Source organism: Pholis gunnellus (genome assembly GCF_910591455.1).
Source record: "Pholis gunnellus genome assembly, chromosome: 4".
Lineage (NCBI taxonomy): Eukaryota > Metazoa > Chordata > Actinopteri > Perciformes > Pholidae > Pholis > Pholis gunnellus.
The window spans coordinates 15,011,088-15,034,481 of NC_136530.1; the positions used below are offsets into that span (position 1 = coordinate 15,011,088).

The following is a 23,394-nucleotide window of genomic DNA, read 5'->3' on the forward strand; positions in this document are numbered from 1 at the left end:
AGATTGTGGCTAGGTCATTATAGCATTGTTGGGCCTAAATTGTTGATTGTAGTAATGTCCCCTTGTTCACACTGGAATAACTTGATATCATTGAATTAATTATGTTTCCAAAAATATGAAGTTGCTGGAGTTGTAACCTCCATTTTTGTTGTGTTGTGTTTGTTGTGATTTAAATACATCAATTTTCCTAATTTGCTTTTGACTCTGTATTTCCTCTCTTGTCTCTCTTCTCAGCCAACACTAGAGATCAACCACCATGCAGGGAAGTCTTTAGACAGCTTCTGTAAGTGGCAGAAGAACATCCAGCACCGGAGCAGCTACGGTAACGCCATACCAGACAACGGGATCGCTCACCATGACACTGCTGTGCTTATCACCAGGTCAGAAATACAAACAGGCAAACCTTTCTCACAGGAGGAAGAAATAAAGACTGTAACTCTGTTCTGAAGCTTTCTTCATATATAAATAAAGGTAATTTAGAATGAAGACATCGTTTGTGGGACCAAAACAAAAAGGTTTTTATCACAAAGTGTGGGTGCAAGGCAAGTAGCTGTGCTGTGTTTACATATATGTGCACCCTAACCCTCCTACTGCAACTTCTTGTAAATATAAATATGTCTAGTCAGTTTCCCTGTTCATGAAGGGGTTAAACAGTGTTTCCTCTTTGCTGAATTCTTACATTCCCAGCCTCTATCCTCATAGGTTTTCATTCAGCCAAGTCCGAGAGAGTTGGGCTGTATCTTGTCCGGTCTGATGTGACGATAGCTGAGGCAGCTCTGCCCAGCTCAGCATCTGGAGAGAAAAAGAAAAAGAAAGATATGAGGAGGGAGTGAGAAACAATTACGGATTCATGTTTTTTTTTTGAAGAATCAGAAACAGCCCAGAGAAAAGGGAGAGGACAAGAAAGAGGGTAGAAATTAAAAGCGCTGCTTTCTCTCAATTTTGTCGTCATTTCTCGAACTGCGCTCTCTGTTACCGATACTGCCGGTGGAAAACAGAGACAACAGTGGTAGATGCATATCAAGCAGATAAAAAAACGGATGCTATTGACTGAGGAATGTGCAACAGCATACAACACAGCCATGGTTTGGTCAGAGTCATCTGAGTGCGATGGGGCTGGGCAGAGCTGCAACAAATACCTTCCTTTTCTTCCCAACAGAATGTGAAATATGCTTATGTAAGAGTACAGATAGATAAATGTCTTGTGGTTTTGGTGGTGGCTTTGGGAGAACACTTGGGAGGATTTATCAAGTAGAGGATGGAAACTATCCAGACAGATGACACCCCAGTGACCGTCCACGATTTCCTGCTATTGTTCTTTTAAATCTATCTATCTGTCTGCTATCACTGCTGTCCACTGTCTGACCACAGCGTCTGTGTGAGTGTGTCTGTCACCATCTGTGAGTGTACTGCTTCTCCATGTCGAGCGTGTTTTTTTACGAGTTTGCATATGTAACTGCAATTAGATCTATTGGTGGTGCAGCTTCTGTTTGTGTGTGAGCATATGATTATTAGTTTAACAGCCTGGTTGATTTTCCTCCCCGTCTGCAGATACGACATCTGCATCCAAAAGAACAAGCCCTGTGAAACCCTAGGTACACACACACACACACACACACACACACACACACTTGCACTTTACATACACTATACTTACTGTACTTACTGCTGACATAAAGTTGAAGGTAAAGCCTAAAGTGAGGACCGACCAAAATGTTTCAAGATCTGAAATCAAATAGGTCTTCAGCTGATAATGAAACAAATCAAGCATGACTTATAGGAAGGTCTGTATATTTCCTATCGTACTGATGCTTTTACAGTTAGAGAACATATGTTCTTATATATATATATATATATGTGTGTGTGTGAGACAGGTCTGGCCCCTGTAGGAGGGATGTGTGAGCCAGAGAGGAGCTGCAGCATCAATGAGGACATCGGCCTGGGAACAGCCTTCACTATCGCCCACGAGATAGGACACACGTGAGTGAAACACGCACGCAATAAACATGCCATTTTCTGAAAAGGTTTTCAGGCTTATCTTTTTTCTGTGATTTAGTGTCGCATATATCTTTTAATGGACAGTCTCAGGAAATGCCTGTTGGGTGAAATCAAAGTCCAATTAGTTTGCAACTTTATTTTACCAGGCAGAGAGTAACACGTTTATCGTCAATGCAGCGTCGCTGCAGGGTTGATGGAAGTATCAGACAGCAGAAACGTTACATACAGTACCTCATCCCCGGGCATTTTTTATTTGTCAGCCATGCTGTCGGTGGGACTTTGGGGTCAGTCGGTCGTTCAGTTGGTTGACTTTAGTCCAGAGTGAACTAGCTTGACAAATATTGAATAGATTTCCACATGAATGAGTTTATCCATCCCGAACCAACTTTGCCAAAAAAAAGAGAGATATAAATAAATGGGTCCAACGCAGGTTGAACACATTTTTCGCTTTTACATTTATGGGTTTGATGTCTGAACGTGGTATTCATCCTGTTAAATTAGTAACTTCTCTTGATTTAATGCATTTCCACAATGTTCATGTACGAGATCATGCACATTAAGAAATGACCCAACTAAGACTGTTGAGGAGAAGTTGTTAATCCTGTGTCCTGCTGTCAGAGCCCCCTAGAGAAAACACTGAATCCCTACCAGATCTATGGCCATTGTCCTTAAGCTGATGGTGAAACACAAAATGTCCCTGAAGAAATCCTGGAGGTGTCTCATGTGTCTTTTCTTGTGTGCTGGTCTGAGATGATCCTTCTCCCTCCTCAGATTACACCTCCAGATCTCCAGAGAGAGTATACGTAATCTCTAACACCATCAGTCATTTCGATCCATTGAGAATGTGTTAGTAGCTGTATATTTTCTTTGAGTCACACTATTTATATGTGGGGTTGGTGAAGCACCTGGAGATCTGGGTCGCCTCTAGATGACTTTCCATTTATTCTGCCTGTATGCGTTAATTGAGTGTCCCATTGCATTATGTCTGCACACAGCCCAGAGAAGTATTAAGGCAGATGGTGGATGATTCGGGGTCCTGCTTCCCTAATGACTAACACAGTTAGCTTTTGAGTACTCTGACCACAAGGCTTACTAGCCAACATGACTGGACACACAGTAGTGTGCTAATATATACAATCTGTTTCCTCGGCCTCAACACAATTAGCATTGGTTTTTAATTGTTGGATAAATTGTTTTGACATCTCAGTGACGCATTAGATTAAATGCAGGCCTCTTTGTGGTAGAGGGTATACCGCATGAAAAGACAAGACTGATCAAGACATCATGACTCAGCTGAGGGATGAAAAACTTTCAGAACATTTAGATTTCAGTCTCAAACACAGCTACTGTGAGTTATCATGAATGAAAAAGCACCAAATGGAACCACTACCACTGTGTAACTTTATACACTTGGGTAAAATATCATGATAGATTACCATGTCATGTTGAACATGGTGCATTTTGAATAACCTACTAATCTTCTTAACGATTCATATTTTCTTATTCATATGTTTTTGCCAGATGGGATCAGTCCTGATCCGGCGATCCAGAGCTCTGCTAGTTTTCTATCTTGTCCGGTGTAAACCTGGAACTAGGAGAATTAGCATTTTGAATAAGTCACGTTGCCTTAATCGAGAGATAATCGCTGTCCTATGATGATAATTATGAAACGTGATCATAGATTTTTGATGGATGAAGTTGAACATTTGTTACAGTTGTGGACTATACTCTTTCACATTGTGGCAATCTGACACTTAAATGTTAATAATCATAAATATGATTCAGTTACCCTTCCTGTGGTTTGATGGTGATTTGATTTATTTTGTCAGGACCCGACTTTATGACAATCAAACTGCCACAACATGGCTGTTCTTGAGATCCCACTAAATTATCCGCAGTGATCTTTTTTTCCACTGTGCTTGTCCCTGCTGCCGAAATTATTACCGGTCCACGAGGCCTCAAAGTGTTGTCACTGTATCATCATGGGCTTTAGGTTTGGGATGAACCATGACGGTATGGGGAATGCCTGCGGGCCCCGCAGCCAGGAGACCGCCAAGCTGATGGCTGACCACATCACCATGAAGACAAACCCATTCATCTGGTCCGCGTGTAGCAGGGATTACATCACAAGCTTCCTGGAGTGAGTCGGCCTATTAGATATCTGCAACACCACAAAGCATTTGGTAATTAGAGGTTTGAGAAAGAAAAATTCACTTGGATGTCAGAGTAACATTTTTGATGGTCAGAGAAACAGTCAAGTAACAGATGGATCTGGACAGTAGGCAAATCCACTTCTAATTATCTGTAGCCTGTTCAATGGTTAGATATGAACCATCGCCAGTTATTTTAATCTCGCTCCTTCCTCTCTTGTGTTTGGTGTGCTTTAGCTCAGGTATGGGCTCCTGTCTGAACAACGTCCCCCCCAAGCAGGAGTTTGTGTACCCAACCACAGCACCGGGTCAGGCCTACGATGCAGACGAACAATGCCGCTTCCAGTACGGCGTCCGATCTCGACAATGTAAATATGCGGTGAGTGCTCTGTCTATATTTTCCGACTTCCTACTCATTCATCTTTCAGCTTACTTTTCCTCACGTTAGCGGCAGCAGAGCTAAACGCTGACTTCATCAAACAAACATGCTCAAAATGACAACATGTTGACGTTCAGCAGGTATATATTCGCAAAGAAGAATGTCATTAGATTATCGAGATATTTCAGTGGTGGCCGACCAACCAAACGACAGAGTGGTATTGCCATCCATAGCTTCGCAATGACCTAAAACACACGGGGACACCAAGATACACCAAGAAACACCAATCGTTATATCATCTAACCCAAAAGTCTGGTTGTTTTCTCTTTCTCCCAAGTCCTTTAAACAAGTTGTGTTCTGGAGCAGACTGACCCCAGTTCTAAGTCTGAGACTGTTTCAACCGCCAGCAGTTGCAGTTCTTACTTTTGCATTTTATTTTAAACAATCACACAGGTAGCTCTAAATGGATCATATACAATAGAAATAATGTTTCATCACTTGTCCAAGAGGCTTTGTCAATTGTGCCATAAAGCAGAATTGATGAAGCTTCTTTGATGTCGTAGAAAACACAGCAATAGTAAACGCACTTCCCTTTTGACCTCCAGCTTTTTCATTTCTTATTCATGATGGAACCAGGCTGACTTAATCATTTTCTGTTAGCCGACTCAAACACAATTATAGTTATTTACCTCATGGCTCACTCATGATTTTATTCCTCCAAGTCTCTTCTGTAGGTCGACCTCCTTGACGACGTGAGACATCTTGAAGACCTTGGCTGAATAGCATCCACTTTATTGCGTGGTCAACTTTTATTGGGCCGGGTTCAGAGCGAATGGACATCTGGAACAGCATACAGCTTTATAGACTCATTACATAGATACCATGTGGTCGGAGCATATGAACATAATAAAACATAATCCTGTGTATTATAGGCATCGCTGTAGCAAAAAGGAAGGTGAACAAGAGTGTGTCTGCTCTTGTGTACATATGATCTTGTCAACACTCTGACAGGTTGTTTCTCTTCTATGTTTTTATTCTCCTGCCACACACACACACACACACACACACACATACACATACACAGGAAGTCTGCAGTGAACTTTGGTGCATGAGCAAGAGCAATCGTTGCATCACCAGCAGCATTCCCGCTGCAGAGGGAACCATCTGTCAGACCAACACCATAGAGAAAGGGGTAAATATTAAAATTAACCTTTTTTCTTACATTATTTATGGAAGAATGAGCTTACTAACTTAAATAGTAATACAGTCACTGTTCTGCACATGTTCTATCTGAACATGTGTATAAATATGTGTGTGTTTGTGCTGCAGTGGTGCTACAAGAGGGTGTGTGTGGCGTACGGGACACGTCCCGAGGGCGTGGACGGGGGCTGGGGTCTGTGGTCCCCCTGGGAGGAGTGCAGCAGGACCTGCGGAGGGGGAGTCTCCTCGTCTATCAGACACTGTGACAGCCCCAGGTATGGGTTAACTGAGACATCACTCTTGTGCGAGCTAATTTCATACCTAGAATACATTGTAGTTGTAACGTTGTGCCAAATATAATACTTTACAGGATAGGTAATGATTTTTTTTCAAATCAATCTTAATACAATACTCACACGCCCCTTATGTTCATAGAAGGAGTTATTGGTCGCTCTCATTGTTCCTTCTGTCCATGCTGGCTGATGCATTCATAAAGCGTCTAAACTGTAAGAGATGGGGGGGGGGACAATATCCACTCTCCACATTCTGCCGAAAAATGATAATAAAGTTCAGCTGTACATGCAACTTACACAAAGTGTCTTTCCACCACGGTTTCCCTTTATGGGACCACCAGGAGGGAAAGAGGGAGTTGTTGAAGCCTCATATTAGCGTCAGCTGAACTTAAGAATATTCTTTTACGCATAAGGAGTGTGATGTCTGCACAATGGGAACAAGATCTTCTATTTTTGCTATGTAAACATATAGAAAAACAATTGGCAAACTATAAATTATTGAGGTATTGATGCAATAGGCCACTGGGATGAAAGACAATTTAAAACACACAGAATACACATATCTAGAAATAGAAATATGTTCTACGTTACATAAACAAGAATGAGCCCAAGCAGTTCCAAACAATGAGGTACAGTTGAGAACATCTGTTTTACCTATCTGATGAAACTGTGAGAACATGCCACCTCAGAAAGCACAAGGGCTGAGATTTATTTCCAGGCAGCAGTGCCACTGTTTCTATTGTGTATGAAATAATTCTGTCTGAATCATCACCTTAACAACTAGCAGACTCCCTTGTGAATCACAGTCACCAGATCCCTCATCTTGAATCGATTAAACCGATTTGACCCAAATCTGAGGCCAACGGTGTTCTTTTGTATCTTCTCTGAGCATTGTTTGCACATTTCGTTTGGCTCCAATCTGTTTAGCAGAGGCAGCCATTTGACGGTGGCTGACTCTGGCTTCTTCTCAGATTTTTATTTTTTTTATTATTTTATGGAGAGGTGCTGTTGTTATGGTCTCTGATAAAACAATAAAAGAGACAGACGGTGCGATTGGAAACACACATGAAGGCAGACAAAGCAGAGATCAGGAGCCAGTGTGGTGATATGATGGAGGTTAGATCTTTTCAAATTGTTGTCAGATGTGACTGACTGGCCTAAATCCTTGTGTTTGGTTCTAGGCCAACTATTGGTGGAAAGTATTGTCTGGGGGAGAGAAAGCGCTTCAGGTCCTGCAATATTGATGTGAGTATTGCTGTTCGTCAACATTGCAGTAAAATCCTTAATATTATTTGATTTTAATTAGTTTTGTGTTTGGTCATTGCGTGGGACTCTGCTTGCATGTTTTTATATTTTCACATGTGGATAACTGTGTGTGTGTGTGTGTGTTGCAGGAGTGCCCTGCAGGCTCGAGGGATTTCCGGGTGATTCAATGCTCTGATTTCGACAGCGTTCCTTTCCGGGGAAAGTTTTACACCTGGAAGCCATACAGAGGGGGTGAGTGAGTAACCGAGATCTGTTTGAGGTGTGTGTGTGTGTGTGTGTGCGTGCGTGTGTGTGTGTGTGCGTGTGTGTGTGTCTAACTATCTACAGATTTCTTCTTTGCCTTAACGTCCCCCTCAGCTGTATGGAGTGTTTAAGCGTCTTTCAGCTCGTTGTTTTCGTTTTACATCCAGCAACATGACAGTTTCAGTTGAACACCTTTCCAGCAGACAGCAGACAGATGTTTTCAGCAAAAAGCTAAACCCAATGCTACCTGACATTGTGGATTTTTCCCTCAGAAGTCTGTGTAGAATTACACTACTAATAATAACCCAGTCATGATGAGAATGCACCGTCAAAGGGGATATTTAGCATGTTGTGTTTCACATTATTATTACTTCTTATACAGTAATAAACCTTAAGTAAAATGTTAAGTAGAGTATTTTGACATCGTTGTAAAAACTACTTTTTCTGGCATTTTCTGCCTCTTTTTGATAGCAATAATACATCAAGTGGTGACAGTAATTGATGGGAGAGAGAGGAGGGATGACATGAAACACAAGTCCCCAGTCACACTCCAACCTGCAACACTGCTATTACATAGTCCGCATCTTAAAACCCCCAGGCCGCCAGGACACCTGCTACTAACTCAAATTACGAAGTAAAAGATCATTTCATCAGTACACCAGCAAGTTCACAAACCGATAAAGCACACGGCAAGTTAAAGAAATGTGAAATGCAAGTCTTCTGTGACACTGATAATTTAACATATCACTGCTGTTTCACTTGTTTGCCAGAATTTTCTTGAGAGAAAAGACAGAGCTAAAAGTTGATTTCAAAGTAAAGTTGAGAGTATTAAAGGTGAACAGATGAAGATGAACAGAATGATTTGAGCCAAGAGTTGATGACCGGAGACAAACAGAAGTCAGGAGAAGAAGAGTAGTGTTTGTGTGTGTGTGTGTGTGTGTGGGGAGAGAGAGAGAGAGAGGGAGGGGAGAAAGTGAAGAAAGTGAATCGAAGCTGCAGACTCCGTCCTGTCTGGCCTGCAGATGCTGGGTGCAGAGAGCCATGCATTCCCACAATGCCTTGCGAGAATTCCTCGCTCCTGATGAGCACTACGCTGGACGTGAAAGATAAATAGTTTCAACGACATAACTGCCTTTAATCTAGCCCTCCAATAACATAATGGCTTACAGAGATGGCCAGTCAGCCAATTCCAACTTCAGGCAACAAGTGCTCCTTTCATCAAGTCAGCTGATTTTACAATGGAAATCCCTTGCAGCTGTTAAAATAGGAACGGTGCCAGAGACTCTGCCCTGCGTTAAGGCCAGATCACACCACCCAGCCCCTTCTATGTCCTCTGCAGCCTTCTCACTCTTCTCAAATTCTTTCAGCTTTCTTCCTTTCACTTTTACCGTCATAACTCAGTTTCTTTTTTATCTTCTTCTTGCTGTTTTTCTTTGTCATCACTGCTGTTGTCTCTCCGTCTCTCACTTTACCTAGTTGACCATTATGCAATCACTCTCTCGCCTCCTCTCTCTCCCTCTCGCTCCTGTCACTGAGAACAGAGGCAGCCTCTCTCTCTCAGCTCAGGCACCCAAGGACAGTTCATTAATAAGGTCTGTCGTCAGCTCCACCTTGCTTTTCTCAGTCTCAACAGCCTTCACATTCAACCCTCACACTCCATACAACACACCCTGCAACCTATGATACACCCACACCCTGCTGCAAGCTCTGGTTGGCCTGCCAAAGCTATGCACCATGGGAATTGTAGTTTTCCGTGGTCTGACCACTTTATCGTCTGCAGGCTGTGCCAGTACATACTCTCTCCTCTCTCCCTTTCACTGCTTCCCCGTACACACTGTACCTGCTACAGCGCTGCCAGCACAAACAAACACAGCCCAGACTGATGTCAACAGCCACTCAAATAGTGGAGCTGTTGGCGAGCGACACGGATGAATTAAGGATCTACTGTGTACCACTTGGCTGGAGAACACCTCTAGCGTGTGTGTTTCCTCCTGACTGAGGCTAAAGACAGGAGGCAAACACGAGTCAGAAGATGGAGGTGTGTGTGTGTGTGTATGTGTGTGTGTGTGTGTGTGTGTGTGTGTGTGTGTGTGTGTGTGTGTGTGTGTGTGTGTGAGTGAAAATAGTCATTTGCACATCACAGGTCTCTTCACAGGTGTGTGTGTGTATATTTATGAAATCACTTAGACACAGTGCATTTACAGATATCTTACATCACTACTTACAAAACACCTGTGGAGCCACTAAATACTGAAAGCATATGCACTTGTGACAAAGTAAAGAAGTAATTCAGCTATAGCTCGAACTGCATGTCGATGATTATTTAATTAAATAAACATTAATTAACAAATGGTCAAAATGTTCTGGAAGCAGGCTCTCAAATATTAGGATTTAATGCTTTTCTCTGTCTAATGTTATTGTAAATATATTTGAGTTTTGAACCGTTGGTTGTAATAAGTTGTTTGAATAAGTCACTTTGGGCTTAAGGAAATGTTGATGTTCATTTTCACTATTCCTCTCTACAGTTTAGTGATTGATGATTATCAGCAGATCAAGCAATAATGAAAATAATCGTTAGCAACTCTTGTCATTTATTGCAGTGGTTCTCATCCTTGACTTTGTCATCTCAAAATATTGTTTTGGAGTGTTGCAAAATTATTCATGAGATAACAAAAAGTATATGTTTTGGGAACAATTGTGTATTGATAAATGTCTTCGTGTTGAAACATATCCTGATAAAGATTTGACTATATGCTCTTTTTTGTCACATTAGTGGTCCTTGATTCGCGAATCAGTTGTTCAAAAAGGCGTAAAAACACAAATTAAACACCCAACATCACTTGCAGAGCTGCTAGTGAAGCTGCGACTTGGGCAGTTGACCTGCAGGAGGTTTGTTTGACTTCTGTCTCAGTGACTATTACATTAAATTCTGCACGGTTTGGAATATTTGTATTCGCTTAGACTGCAAATTGCTGGCCCAAAGCTAGCAGGCTAATGAAATTACAGTTCTTGGAGAGACTTCTCAAAAGCGTCAATCCTTTTTCCATGACATTCGCTGGGCAAAGATCTTATTTGAGGGGCATGGGGGAAACAGAGCTCATATGCTGATGTTTTAGCATTGACAACACAATATCCCCTCCAGCTCAGTTTAGTAGCTGTCTGATGACCACGGCAGGCAAAGTCATCATTTAAATAGAGCTGTTGAACTTTCTTGAAGGAATTTTCTTCTACATTGACTTACAGTAAAGGTTGAAGTTCAATCTTGACCGTGGCAAAAGGTCCATGTAGTCGCCCCGTTTTGATCATATCGCCTAATCTTTATGTTTGCTCCCTGTGTGTGTGTGTGTGTGTGTGTGTGTGTGTGTGTGTGTGTGTGTGTGTGTGTGTGTGTGTGTGTGTGTGTGTGTGTGTGTGTGTGTGTGTGTGTGTGTGTGTGTGTGTGTGTGTGTGTGTGCAGGTGGGGTAAAGCCCTGTTCTCTCAACTGCCTGGCAGAAGGATACAACTTCTACACGGAGCGCGCTCCGGCTGTGGTGGACGGCACGTCTTGCCGAGACGACTCTCTGGATGTGTGTGTTAACGGAGAGTGTAAGGTGAGATAAGACCTTTTCTGTCTGTGTTTCTGTGTTTTTAAGCATCCATGCAAGCGTTTGATTGAAATACATTAGAGCCATTAGACATCTGCTTGTGAGCAGACAGTTTTAAGCTGAAGCAGCGCAACAGGGGATCAACACAAGACTGAGATAATATTGTTTATACTCGCTCTTTAGACTCTGGACAGCAGCCACTGTCTAGTTTACACACTGACTGCTGACGATCATCACAATCAGCTGCTTAACTGAGGAATTGTCTTAACTTTGGCAGCGCTCTTAGATTCCCATTAGCGATGCTCTCTCTTAATCTCCGCTGTTAATGAAAACAAAACATCTAACTGCTCCTCATTCTGACGTGGGGACCACATGGAGCTCCAACAGGTTCCTGGAACCCAATGTGACACCAACATGACCCACTTGTTAAAGCCTAATGGTAATAGCGCGCCGCTTACGTGGATGCTGTTGATTCCCAATCTGTTGTTAGTTCCACTTGTTGTTTATTTTGGATGTAGCTCTTCTCAAGAAAGTAAGTGAAAGCTATGAGCGGGGAGAAAAAGATGTGAGGACAGACAGAAAAAAAACCTTCAGGATCTCCAGCTTGTTGTTTTGTGGTTGCCTGCTGAGTGCCAGAAGATTTAATTTTTCAGCTCCTCATCTACTGCCTCTTACCTCTTACCTCTTACCCCCCCCCCCCATGATCTCACTTCATTTCAAGTTTCTCAGAGGTTAGGCAGACTGAGGGAGGCTGAACTCGTCCAAAAAGAAGATTTTGTTTATCAACATCTCCTCATTGTTCTCTCCTCCTGTTCCACTCTGTTTTTCCCTCTGTTCTGTTCTGCTCCGGAGCAACTCAGTGACCCTCCAGCTCAGCTGTTAGTCTGTCTGCACTGCAGGCAGGCTTTCATTCACTGCGGCCTTAATATCTCTCTCTCCTTTTCTCTTTCCCCTTCTGACTCTACATCCATTCCTCTCAAATTACATTTTCTCCATTTCCCTCCTTTTCTTCTCTTTCACTTCCTTTTTCTTTTGATTTTCACTGTCTGCAATCCAGTCAGTTCCTCTCCTTCTGTTCTATCATCTCTCCTCTCGTATGCTTTATGCACACATAAAACTTCAAACGCGCCGTGGAGAAATCTCTTATGCTTGTTTGCTGCCGCATGCTGCTTTCAGTTCTAAGATTGGTGTCTAATAATGAGGAGAGGGGAGAAACGGAATGAGAGGAGGTAGGAAAAAGGATCTGGGAACAGATGGTCTAGTTGAACACAACATGCCGCTGCAGACGAGAGGTCTGTCAGAGCCCCTTTTTACCGAATCTCTTTTTTCTTCAGATTTATCAGGGATATGTGCCGCAGTTTTCAGGTGCAGTCAGCTCCTAAACTGCACCTGGTACTAAACCTCTGCGAGTGAAGTAGAGTTCATGAGGTGAATGTGCTCAGAAGAGAAATGATAACGTAGTGGCAGGTACATGATGATTATGAGCCAAATGCTAAGCCAAACACACACTTACATTTTAAACGTTTATTTGCAGTTTGTATTGATTTTCAAGTTCAAATTTAAGTTTGGCAAACACAAACCAACATCACTCCATTATTCATTCTTTAACTCATTAACTGATGATTAATTGTGGTGTGAAAGTCTGTTGTTATAGTTGTCATCTCTCTCACTCGCTGAAAACCTTTTCATATATATTCTGTATTGAGCTGTTGGTCCCAGTGAGCTGTGGGAAACACTTTCTGAATGTAGAAACAAGACGCCTCCTACTCATCTGGACCTAAATCATTTTAACCTTTTGATAACTCACCCACATCATTTAGCCATCAGATAACCATGGTGTGAATCACAGTTTCAACTCTGGATTTAGTTTGGAACTGTAATCAGTGTAAAAGTAATAATAAACTTAGGCTTCATTATCCCTCCCTACAATAAGCAACTGCCATATGAATGTACGAGTGTGAGAGCAGTTGCCATTCATTCCCTACACTTTTGTTTAGGTTTGGTTCACTGTTAAAGAGTTTGAGTAAAACCACCTGCTTCGCTCATCATGAAACTTATTTATGTCGACAGCTATGAGTTTAGCAACCTAAGAGCATTATGTCTGCACAGGATCAGAAAACACATCTGGACTTACCATCTGATATTTCTGTGTTTTGGAAAAGTGGTCTGGAAGACATTAGAGGTAATCCCTCAGCCCGGCCTCTGACACTTCTCGACTTACTGACGGTGCCCCTTGACCCAGAGTGACCCTGCAGCTCACTTGTTTCTCCCTTCTTGCAGCACGTAGGCTGTGATCGAGTCCTCGGCTCGGAAGTTCGCGAGGACCGCTGCCGGATCTGTGGGGGTGACGGGAGCAGCTGCGTGTCTGCGGAGGGACTCTTCAACGACTCGCTGCCCGAAGGAGGTACAGAACTAAAACACTCAAGCACTCGTCATCTCATTAATTTCCTTTTGGCCACAGGTTTCTGCACATGGAGATAAAGATTTAGTCTTTCTTGATTTCATTAGCGGGGGGAAAAAGAGTGTTTTAAAGTGTATTTGGAAAATTGAGAAGTTATGCAAGATAATTGCACTGCTGTCCAAAAAATGTCCACATGCAACATTTGGATTCTGATGCTCTGGACTGTGAATGCATCTTGGAAAGCTCCCTTGCAATATGAGTTACGATACCCCAGATATTCAAAATGTATTGTATAATTGTCTGTTCTCATGCAAACTCTGTCCACAGCAGCATACTGTTACAGTTATTTATTTCATAAAGCCAACAAAACTCCACAAAGCTGCAGGAGAGGTGCTTAGAGATCACTGATGTGTATATTCAACAGTTGAGAGCTGATGCAGACAATATTTAAAGTTGGCAAAACAGATAGGATCACTAGTCTTATCCATCATTGTGTCTACTTTAAGCTGTTTCTTCATGGCAAGTGGGGACACATTTTTTATTATGTTTTATTACAATGTCAATTAATTATTCCTTAAAGCCTTGCAGGTTCCATAAATGTAGGCTTTGTACAGGGTTGACAGGAAGATGTCATTTTGTATAATCTGCAGATAAATTAAACAACATATTTTGTCTACTAAATACATGACCACGGGAATCATGTAGGTAGAGAAGAGAATAGGGCCCAGAATCAACCCTTGAGGTACACCGCAAGTTTTGTAGACGAGTAAGTTATGATACAGAGTTTAACAGACAAATATTCAAGAAATAAGATGTTTTGATCAATAGTGTCAAATGCCAAAGGTCTGGGAGGGTTATGATAGATATTTAAATAAAGATAACACTAGTGTGTTAAACAATATATAATTGAACAAATACAGTGAGTGAAGTCAAGTCAATATCACATGTGAATGTACAACATCAACCATTCCTGAGCCAACACATGATCTCTTAAGAAAGAAAAAAGCACAAATAATATATACACATATACATACCATATGCTGTATATACATATATATATATATATATATATATATATATATGTATCCACCAGCCACCCAGTCACATGTGGCAGACAGATTTAGGTGAGGTCCGACCAGTGTGGCTTGAGGTCCAGCTGCTATTCTATTCTGGGCAACATTTCTCCCTGCAACACCAACTTCAGAGTTTCTCACCCAACTGTCAACACCAGTCACCCCCTTCCAGGATTCCTCAGAAGGGACGCACCCTGAGGAGGCAGCTGTGCTCTTCACCACAGTGACCAGGCCAGCCTGTCAACCCCCCCCAGCTGAGGTCTCAACTACCCTCAAGATATCTAACATTATCGTTGGCCTAAAAAGTCTGTTAGTGAAGCTGAAGTCGAAGTGTAGGTTGTTGAGTTGTGCGTTTTGGTGATCCTGGGATGGTATCCATGCTCTGTGCTATTTTTAAAGAGGTGCTCCGGTGATTTAGTGTTGCACTTCCTTAAAGTTGGGGGATTGCAAGAGTAGTTGCAGTAGTTGGTCACCATCTCCACCAGCACAACTTACTGTCTGGTTTTGTTAAGAGAGCATCCAAGAGCGTTAGAGGTCGGGCACTGATGTTGGCCGATAAGGCCTCGCTCTAAAGCTTTGTTTATACTCGCGCTTGGCAATGTAGCTCGAGCACCCGTTTTATGCTCTATGCACTGTTCGTTACTTTGTTCTCCGAAACGCCTGAGGCCGTACAAACAAAATGTACTGTGAAGACGCAAAAAGACGACGACAGTAATTGGCAAAACAAAAAGCCATAAACCAACCTCCACAATGCCGAGGAGGAATTGAAATAACTGTCGACGCATATCTCATATACATGGACTACTTTATTTCCTTCGTTCAAGCCCTGTAAAGAAACAAGTGAAGAAATCCATGGATTATAAAGAAACAAAGGTTAGATATCCTATAAAAAGTGTGATTTGGCTGACAAGATATTTACTCAAATGAAGATTTTGAAGACCTCCTAATTCTAAAGCATTTAAAAGCGAATAGACATGTGATAGTTCTTTATATCAGTGAATTATTTGTGAAAGTCACGTCTGAAAAGCTCTGATCACATGCGTCACAAATTCGAAGGTGCACGACGAAGCGCCGCGACCACTTCAGGAGCCTTCGCGCACGACGGATCAAGTCATTTATTTAGTTCACGCGGCTTCGCAACGGCGACCATAAACTACGCTTCAGTCGGTGTTCTAGTTCATCCCTTAGTCATTTCTATAACAAGCTTTTGATTTCTCTGAGCTCCTAAAACCTTTAGCCAGTGCTTCTCCTCTCTGCTCAAAGGATTTAAATATGCTCTTGGATTATGGCAAACCATAAAGCCGACCCTAAAACTGAAATAAAAAAGACATGAATGACAAATGGAGTTCCTTACATCCCAGAAAAGTGAAAGTTTGGGTTTCTTAAAGATGACGCATTATTTAATTGTTGCTCTGTGCTCGCAGCTTAGATGCGTTAATGTCCTATAGTCTATTTCCATTTATCCAGGCAGTGAGGGGTTGCTGAAGGTTTACAGCTCCTTTGCTCTTTGTTCACCAAACAGGTTCCTGATTGTTACCAGACGAACACACTTTTCTCGCAAATTTGCTCTCTCTGTGTTTGTCTCTGAGGCCAAATACCTCAAGCTCTGTCTAATAATGTTCGACGCCTCCATCTAGAAACCCAGAGCCGGGTCAGTCCAACTTCGTAAAGCTCCACGGAGAGGTCACGAGCCAAAACGAACTCTCCTTTCCTCTTGTGGTCAAAGCTTTAAAAGGAATTATTTAATTCCTTTCATTTTTTATATTCCTCTATTCTCTAGTGAGGCTGAAGTTGTTTACAGGGCTGCATTGGCTGGACAGCAGAGCAGAACTGAGGAAAGAAGTGTGGAGATGAGACGAGTGTAAAAAAAGAAGAAAAAAAAGAGGACAAGAGACCAAAACAGATGGCGGGAATAGAGAGAAGAAGAGAGGAGAAGCCGGCTCAGCTCTCGCTGACTAGCAAAGAGCCGAGCAGCTGAGGTCGGCTGCCCAGGAATGCAGCTGGAATCTGAAGCCTCTGCTTAGTCCATGGGCATCCCACTGAGCTAAACACTACTTAAGCATCGCTCTCGACCCCCCCAGTCAATAAGCCTCCTTCACCTTGCTTGACTTTGTGTGTCTCAGGTTATGAGGAGGTGGTCAGAATTCCCAAAGGATCCGTGTTCATCCACATACAAGAGCTCAACATCTCCCTCAACTACCTTGGTAAGATGATATTCAAGCTAATGTTTTGTGTAAATGCCTCTCACAGTAAATAGTTCAAGGAACCACACGGCTGCTGCTATATATTTACTGGTAGAGTTGTATTTTCTTCTTATGCTTGTTTGAATGTCCTAACCCTTCCTGAAATACTTCAAAGTCTTCTTATCAAGAGTTTGATGCGGGGATCAATATCAGTTTACTATCTCTGCATTCAACAGGCCTTTTCTACACCAGACTGTTTAACTTGTTAAAGCAGGACAAGCACAGGTGTTACTAATATCGTAACGATAGCTCACTGCCATTCAGGTGCTTCTGTTTCAGGATCCTGCCATTGTTCGTGCTGGCTCAGGTCTTTCTCATTTCCCAATTTTGTGCCTCCTCGATTCCTTTCCTCGCCTCGCGTCCTAGTCCCGCCCATGGGAGATGCCAGCGGAGGAGGCGAGGAAGAGACAAGAGTAGAGCGGAGTCGAGGCAACAGGCATTTTAGTGCAACGCCAATTAAATACAAATATGAGTTGTGGCACAGCTGATCAGCTTTTTATTGTTTAGTTCTACCGCTGTATTTTATGATCTCTGTCAGATGAGCACAACCATGTTCATACTTATATATTTACTATTAATTAAATTCCTGTCTATCTATATGACAAGATGAAATGCAGTTAATTAGTGCAAATTTAAATTGACATAATAATATGACATCTGCAGCTGTTTGAACTGGAACACTTATGTTATTATTGTTATTAAAGACACCTGTGCTTTAGCTGCTAAAATGCCTGTCAAAAACAGAGAAATCTTCATAGCTGTTAATCAAAAAATCCCAAATATTGTGAATTTCTGACCGCTACGGTATCGCCGACTTGATAAAAACAAAACTTGTTTGAAACAAGTTGCTAGAAAAATGGCTGCAAATTAGCACAAATACACTATTTGTTTGAATCTAGTTTCCTCCTCTGTTAACAAACGGCTAAAAATATCAACAACAAAACAAGCTCATTTAATCTTATTTAAATGTTGTGACTACAAGGCAAGCAGCGGGTGGAACCATGCTGGAATAATACAAGAAGGTTTTCCTGTTCTTACTTTATCTGGATGCAGCTTTAGCTTAAACACTAGCAGCACGGGAAAGCAGTTAGCTTAGCATGTCATAGTTGAAATCAAAACTCTAAACAACACCAAGTTGAGACTTGTATGTATTGTTGACTGACTCGCTTGCTAGCTAACAAAATGCAACATGTAACTAAGACAGACTTAAAGCTGGTTGACGGTGTATTGTGTTTACTTTTGACGCAGGATAACTGCTCCTTTCAGTGTTCGTGCTCGCTACAGCAGCCTTAATACTTCCCAGTACTGATGTCTGAGACGAAGCTAATATTGATCTAACTCAGTAATACAACAAATAAGAAAATGTCAGCTCCCAGGATTCTTCTTATGGTGATGATTTAGATGCACTGAGGGACAGTAGTCCGTTTATTTTTTACTTTTCCTTCTAAGTCTTTCTCCCTCTCCTCTGTGTCCAGTGCTGAAGAGTAAAGGAGACCAGTATTTTATCAATGGGAAGTTGACCATTGACACGCCTCGCAGGTTCGATGTTGCCGGTACCATCTTCCACTACAGGCGGCCCACTGATGGACCAGAAACTCTTGAAGCTCTGGGGCCAACCAACATAACCCTGATTGTCATGGTAAGAATGGAAACAACCCCCAAAGCAGGTCTTCAAAGAACTGTCATGTTCAAAGCCATCGTGTAGTGTTAAATGGTTGGTTGTATGTATGTTTAGGTGCTGGTGCGGGAGGAGAACCCAGGGATCCACTATCGCTTCAACCCCCCACTGAACAGGGACCCTCTCACTGGCTTTGCCTGGCACTACACCTCATGGTCACGCTGCTCAGCTCTCTGCGCTGGAGGTAGAAACACACACTAACACACAAGCAAGCTGTCACTCACAGTAGAAGGATGTTGCATTATCCTCACTATAAATATAACTCCTTCATGCCTAACCCCAATCCTAACCTTAACGTTAAGCAAAAGCCAGTCTTAGCCCCAAAATGTAATGGTTTACCCTGTGGGGACGAGGTGTTTTTGTTTTGATTGTGTGAACAGATTAATGGTCCTGCAGCGTGAATGAACCCGCTCACTTGGGGCAGATGTCACATAAAGGTTAAGGATTAAATGGCTAAAACATCTATTTGGAAAGCTTTTGTCATGGAACTGGAGTGTTTGTGGAGTCCATGTTGACACGAAGCCAATTTTCTTCTCCGGCCTTTGTGAGTTAATGATCCATGCTGCTTGACCTGATAAGGGCTTATTTTCTCCTCTGATAAATGATTCTGGCACATGCTGACGTTCTGAAAGAGCACTGATGGGAGGAGGGGGGGGGGGGGATATGTTTGGGTGTTTAGTTCAGATATCAACAATCTTTCTCCAGAATCACAGACTCCAACTTTAAGTCAGTAAAATGTCGGGGCAGCCCTGTCTCTGGCACTACACTGAAGCCAGGGTGCCACTGAAAATCATAGATACAACAGATATGTTGTAGAATTGTGTTATTCATGAATTAGTTGAGTTATTTCTGTAATATGCCTTTTCAACATCTGTCCGGGGACAGATGAGAATGTGCCTTTTAGGCCAACACAGGCTCATTTACAGATGTATTCAATGAGAATTAGATACAAATAATGAAATATAAGACATCTTCCCTTTAATGGTATATCTGTGATGCCCATTACTAAAAATGAGTAGCTCATTTGGGGAATACATATTTATTCTAGCTGCCAGTTAACTGCAAAAATGCTCTAAACACTTGAGCACTTTGCATTGCAAAACCTTGTGGACATTGCGGTACTTAAAACACTGCTTACCCACATAATTAATCTCAGCAATGAACAGGGTTCAAAACACCTCACATGAAGAATGAATGCTGATGTACCCCTCGGCGCCCTGTAACGCTGTTTTGTCTCGTGTTGGTCAGGTGTGCAGACACAGCAGGTGGTGTGTAGGAAGCAGGCAGATCATTCAGTCGTCTACAATCACTTCTGTGACAAGAAGAACAAACCCAAAGAGAAGAGAAGAACCTGCAACACTGAGCCGTGCTCCCCATCGTGAGTGGTCTCTTGTTGAAAAGATTTTCTTAATGTGGGATTCAAATGTATTTCTTGATGATTTGATTACTTTGTCTGTGCATACATACACTTGTGTGTGTGTGTATTTTAACTGTAATGCTGTCTATGTATGCGCACTGTGTTAATGTGTGGTGGTGGTGGTGGGCTTTTTTCCTGTTCAACCTGTGATTCCTGTTTTGCACAGTATAATGTCCACACTATAATATGTAATGCAAATGAGGCCACTAAAAACCAAAAGGCCCCTCTCTGCCGCTAGCTGGTGGACAGGAGAGTGGTCGGAGTGCAGTCGCAGCTGTAACAGCGGCCTGCAGACGCGGGAGGTGTTGTGTAAAAGGAGGATCTCTGTGATGGAGGACAAGGTCCTGGACGACTCAGCCTGTACAACCCCACGCCCTTCTCTCACTGAGCCCTGCAGCAACCAGAGCTGCCCCCCTGAGTGGATGGCCCTGGACTGGTCAGAGGTAAGCGGACGTCGGAGGTCTGCCATCTTGCATGTGGTTTGAAGTTTTTTAGTAAACTTGAGTTTTCTGCAGAATTCCTCTCAGATGAAACAATAGTTTATTTTTCTAATTGAACCTAAGAAACTCAAACATTTGCCAGAAGAACCCTAACCAGGAAATAAATACATATTGTTACACTTGTCTGATGGGAATTCCTTCACCTGTTTTTAATTGAGGAATCTGTTGGAGTTTTAGGGTGGATTTTATGTCCTTGCAAACATGTAAACTATACTTTTAAGATTTCCAACTACAGCGGGCCTGAAAACTCCATTTTCTCTAACCTTACCAGACTTTGTTCTCACAGTTCAGGATGAATTGAAACCAAATTTAATGGTGTCAAAAGTGCTTCAGTGTTCAACTTTTCTCTGACGTCATGTGTAATGTAGCAATGGCACACACAGAAGAGGAATTATGTCCAGCTGTCTTACAGGAACTAAGCGGGCTCTTCACTTGGTTTCTTATACGGCTCCTGCCCTCTGCTGAGTGAATTAGGAAGATTTCTTTTTGTATGCTTATGAACGCAATGACCCCCCCCCGCTGCACCCTCCCATCGCCTCCATCTCCCTTTCTTCCCGCCTGATGTTTTTCCTCCCTCTTTCATCATTTTATCGCTCTTGTCTGCAGTGTACGCCCAGCTGTGGTCCTGGCTACAGGCACCGTGTGGTCTTGTGTAAGAGGGGGGAGAGCGGTGACAACCTGCCAGAGTCCAAATGCTCCAAACATGGCCGGCCCACCTCCAGGGTGCGCTGTAATCTGCAGCGATGCCCTCCCCCTCAGTGGGTGACGGGTCCCTGGGGAGAGGTGACACAGGCTTTTGGTTTATTCTTTGTCCTATTCATGGTTATAGTGGGACATTGTTATACAACTCAATGTCCGTTTTGTACTTAAATACAACCCCCGATGTCTTAGTGTTCTGCCAGGTGTGGTCTGGGTCAGGAGATGCGTTCGGTGCAGTGTCTGACCCCCAACGGCCAGCCGTCCAATGAGTGTCTGGAACATCAGCGGCCAGCGGCCATGCAGCAGTGCAAGAGCAAATGTGACCTCAGTCTGCCCATCGGTACAGACAACCCTGAAGGTCAGAGGTCAAATCATTGCTCCTCCTCATGTGTCCTAGAAAGAACATCAAAGAAATGTTCCTGTCAAGAAAAGTCATCCAATGAAATTGAACTTAACAACTTCTAACCCCACACTCAAAATGTAGCAAATATAAAAGTCTGAGCTGCCAGTGGAGCTGATGAGCTTATGACTCATCCATTAGTCAGCCTTTTGTCATTGCTTGCAGTTGTAGTAAACACAAATGTTAATGCTTATATACAAATTAATATGTTTAAACGTTTGTAAACCAACTCCAGTGGAGCACTACATACTGTACATATCCATTCAAAGTGTATGTGTATAGAACATTAGCATACAGAATAATATATCTTAAAATTACACGTATATACACAAAATGTGGCATATATGATTTTTCTCAAACATCAAGAAGCTGATTAATTAATTATTTAATCCACAGGCCAAATGTCGGGAGGATTTATGTCATTCCATACAAGTCGTATAAGTCTGAACAATAAAGGTGCATAAAAGTGACAATATTCTTGGTATTTTGATTGAAATCCTGCACTGTTTCTAAAATCGATCATTTAAGTGCATTAATAAAGCTGTTTCATGTTTGTCTTCCCTGCAGAGTGTAAAGATGTGAACACTGTGGCCTACTGCCCCCTGGTGCTCAGGTTCAAGTTTTGCAGCCGGCCATATTTCAGACAAATGTGCTGCAAGACCTGCCAGGGACACTGACCTGGACACTGTGAAGCTCTCACAGCATCCAGTTCCTGGGTCCTGTCCACACTCACAGTAAGCCTGAAACCCTGAGCCTTGTAACAGCAGCCCTCACACTACCTCTATCAGAGGAGTGTGAGATCTAACTTGGGACCCTGTCAGACTGACACCTGGTCCTCTTACTGTTAAGGTGGGACCCTTTTTCCAGCCAGAATCCGGCACAAACCAGAGGACTCTCTGCGCTGAGCTGAGCTAAAACAGCCTGAGCTGAGTTTTACATTCCACTGGAGGGGAGGGCTGCTGAAACCTGGAGAGACAGAGAGAGGGAGAGAGTGACTTCCCTCCATCATCTTTCTTTCCAATGGTCCCTCTGTTGTAATATTGTGGTGCTACTATATTTGTCTTTGGCTGCAGGGCTGGTCGCAGTACTCTCTTAAACCTGTATGTTAACAGGTGATATTTGTTTAGTTATAAAATCCACTTTGTAAAGAAAATAGTTTTCCAGATATCTTTGCCCATGAAGAGGAATATCTTATGCAGTAAAATGAAAGAATTGTTTCTACGTTATCTAATAGTTGTTACTTGTCCACATTGTTTCTTGCCGTTGCTCCGTTCCGTATCAATGTATTCATCAAGTCCTCGCTGTTATTCCGCTGAAGTATGAGCAGAGTTTGATTTGCACAGTGTCGGCAGTCGGCAAAATGTTTTATGTTTGACTTGATGTCTCTGTGGAAGCTATAAATGTCTCACTGCAGTGAACTTGCCGTAGTCTTGCCATTTTGGTTGGTTTGCTTAAATGTTATCACCTCTTCAGTAACACATACCTTCGTGCTGCACAGTACACACAGAGACACTGCCTTAGTAATGCGAGTGAAGCCAGCGCTGACTGACATTTTCAGATTGATGGATGCTATTTCGTGGCTGCGGACTGTGGCAGCTTGTGCTTAAAATGTTCAAAAACGGAACCTTTAACAGCTTGGCTCAGTGTCATTATCTGAAAATCCGTCAGCGCTGTCCTTGCTTTGTTTTTGTTGGATTCCTTTTGCCACATGTTACTACTCATTCGACAGTGCTAGTAACTTTTACTGTGAGTGGACAGTCGGGAGCACAGTCACACACCGGCAGGAACAGGCCCAGTGATGAGGTGTAGAGACTTCTGACCGCACCGCTTTCAAAACATCAATTTACAGTAGGAATGCTAATCTGAGAT

At 42.6% G+C, this 23,394-nt stretch overlaps 1 protein-coding gene across 1 annotated transcript in view; it reads left to right on the forward strand.

Moving 5' to 3' along the window:
• The window catches only part of adamts10 (ADAM metallopeptidase with thrombospondin type 1 motif, 10), a gene marked incomplete at its 5' end in the record, with an annotated part of 34,062 nt that extends 11,667 nt beyond the window's left edge, over positions 1 to 22,395 (forward strand). Inside the window, 19 exons of the mRNA XM_079158375.1 lie at positions 235 to 380; positions 1,552 to 1,595; positions 1,875 to 1,980; positions 3,992 to 4,138; positions 4,386 to 4,527; positions 5,612 to 5,719; positions 5,857 to 6,002; positions 7,202 to 7,265; positions 7,415 to 7,517; positions 10,987 to 11,120; positions 13,395 to 13,518; positions 16,712 to 16,792; positions 18,307 to 18,470; positions 18,567 to 18,693; positions 19,758 to 19,887; positions 20,165 to 20,369; positions 21,033 to 21,209; positions 21,318 to 21,483; positions 22,093 to 22,395. Coding sequence (XP_079014501.1) covers positions 235 to 380; positions 1,552 to 1,595; positions 1,875 to 1,980; positions 3,992 to 4,138; positions 4,386 to 4,527; positions 5,612 to 5,719; positions 5,857 to 6,002; positions 7,202 to 7,265; positions 7,415 to 7,517; positions 10,987 to 11,120; positions 13,395 to 13,518; positions 16,712 to 16,792; positions 18,307 to 18,470; positions 18,567 to 18,693; positions 19,758 to 19,887; positions 20,165 to 20,369; positions 21,033 to 21,209; positions 21,318 to 21,483; positions 22,093 to 22,202 — 2,424 coding nt within the window. The 3' untranslated portion in view covers positions 22,203 to 22,395. The remainder of the gene's footprint in view (positions 1 to 234; positions 381 to 1,551; positions 1,596 to 1,874; positions 1,981 to 3,991; positions 4,139 to 4,385; positions 4,528 to 5,611; positions 5,720 to 5,856; positions 6,003 to 7,201; positions 7,266 to 7,414; positions 7,518 to 10,986; positions 11,121 to 13,394; positions 13,519 to 16,711; positions 16,793 to 18,306; positions 18,471 to 18,566; positions 18,694 to 19,757; positions 19,888 to 20,164; positions 20,370 to 21,032; positions 21,210 to 21,317; positions 21,484 to 22,092) is intronic.
• Between the last annotated feature and the right edge of the window lie 999 nt (positions 22,396 to 23,394).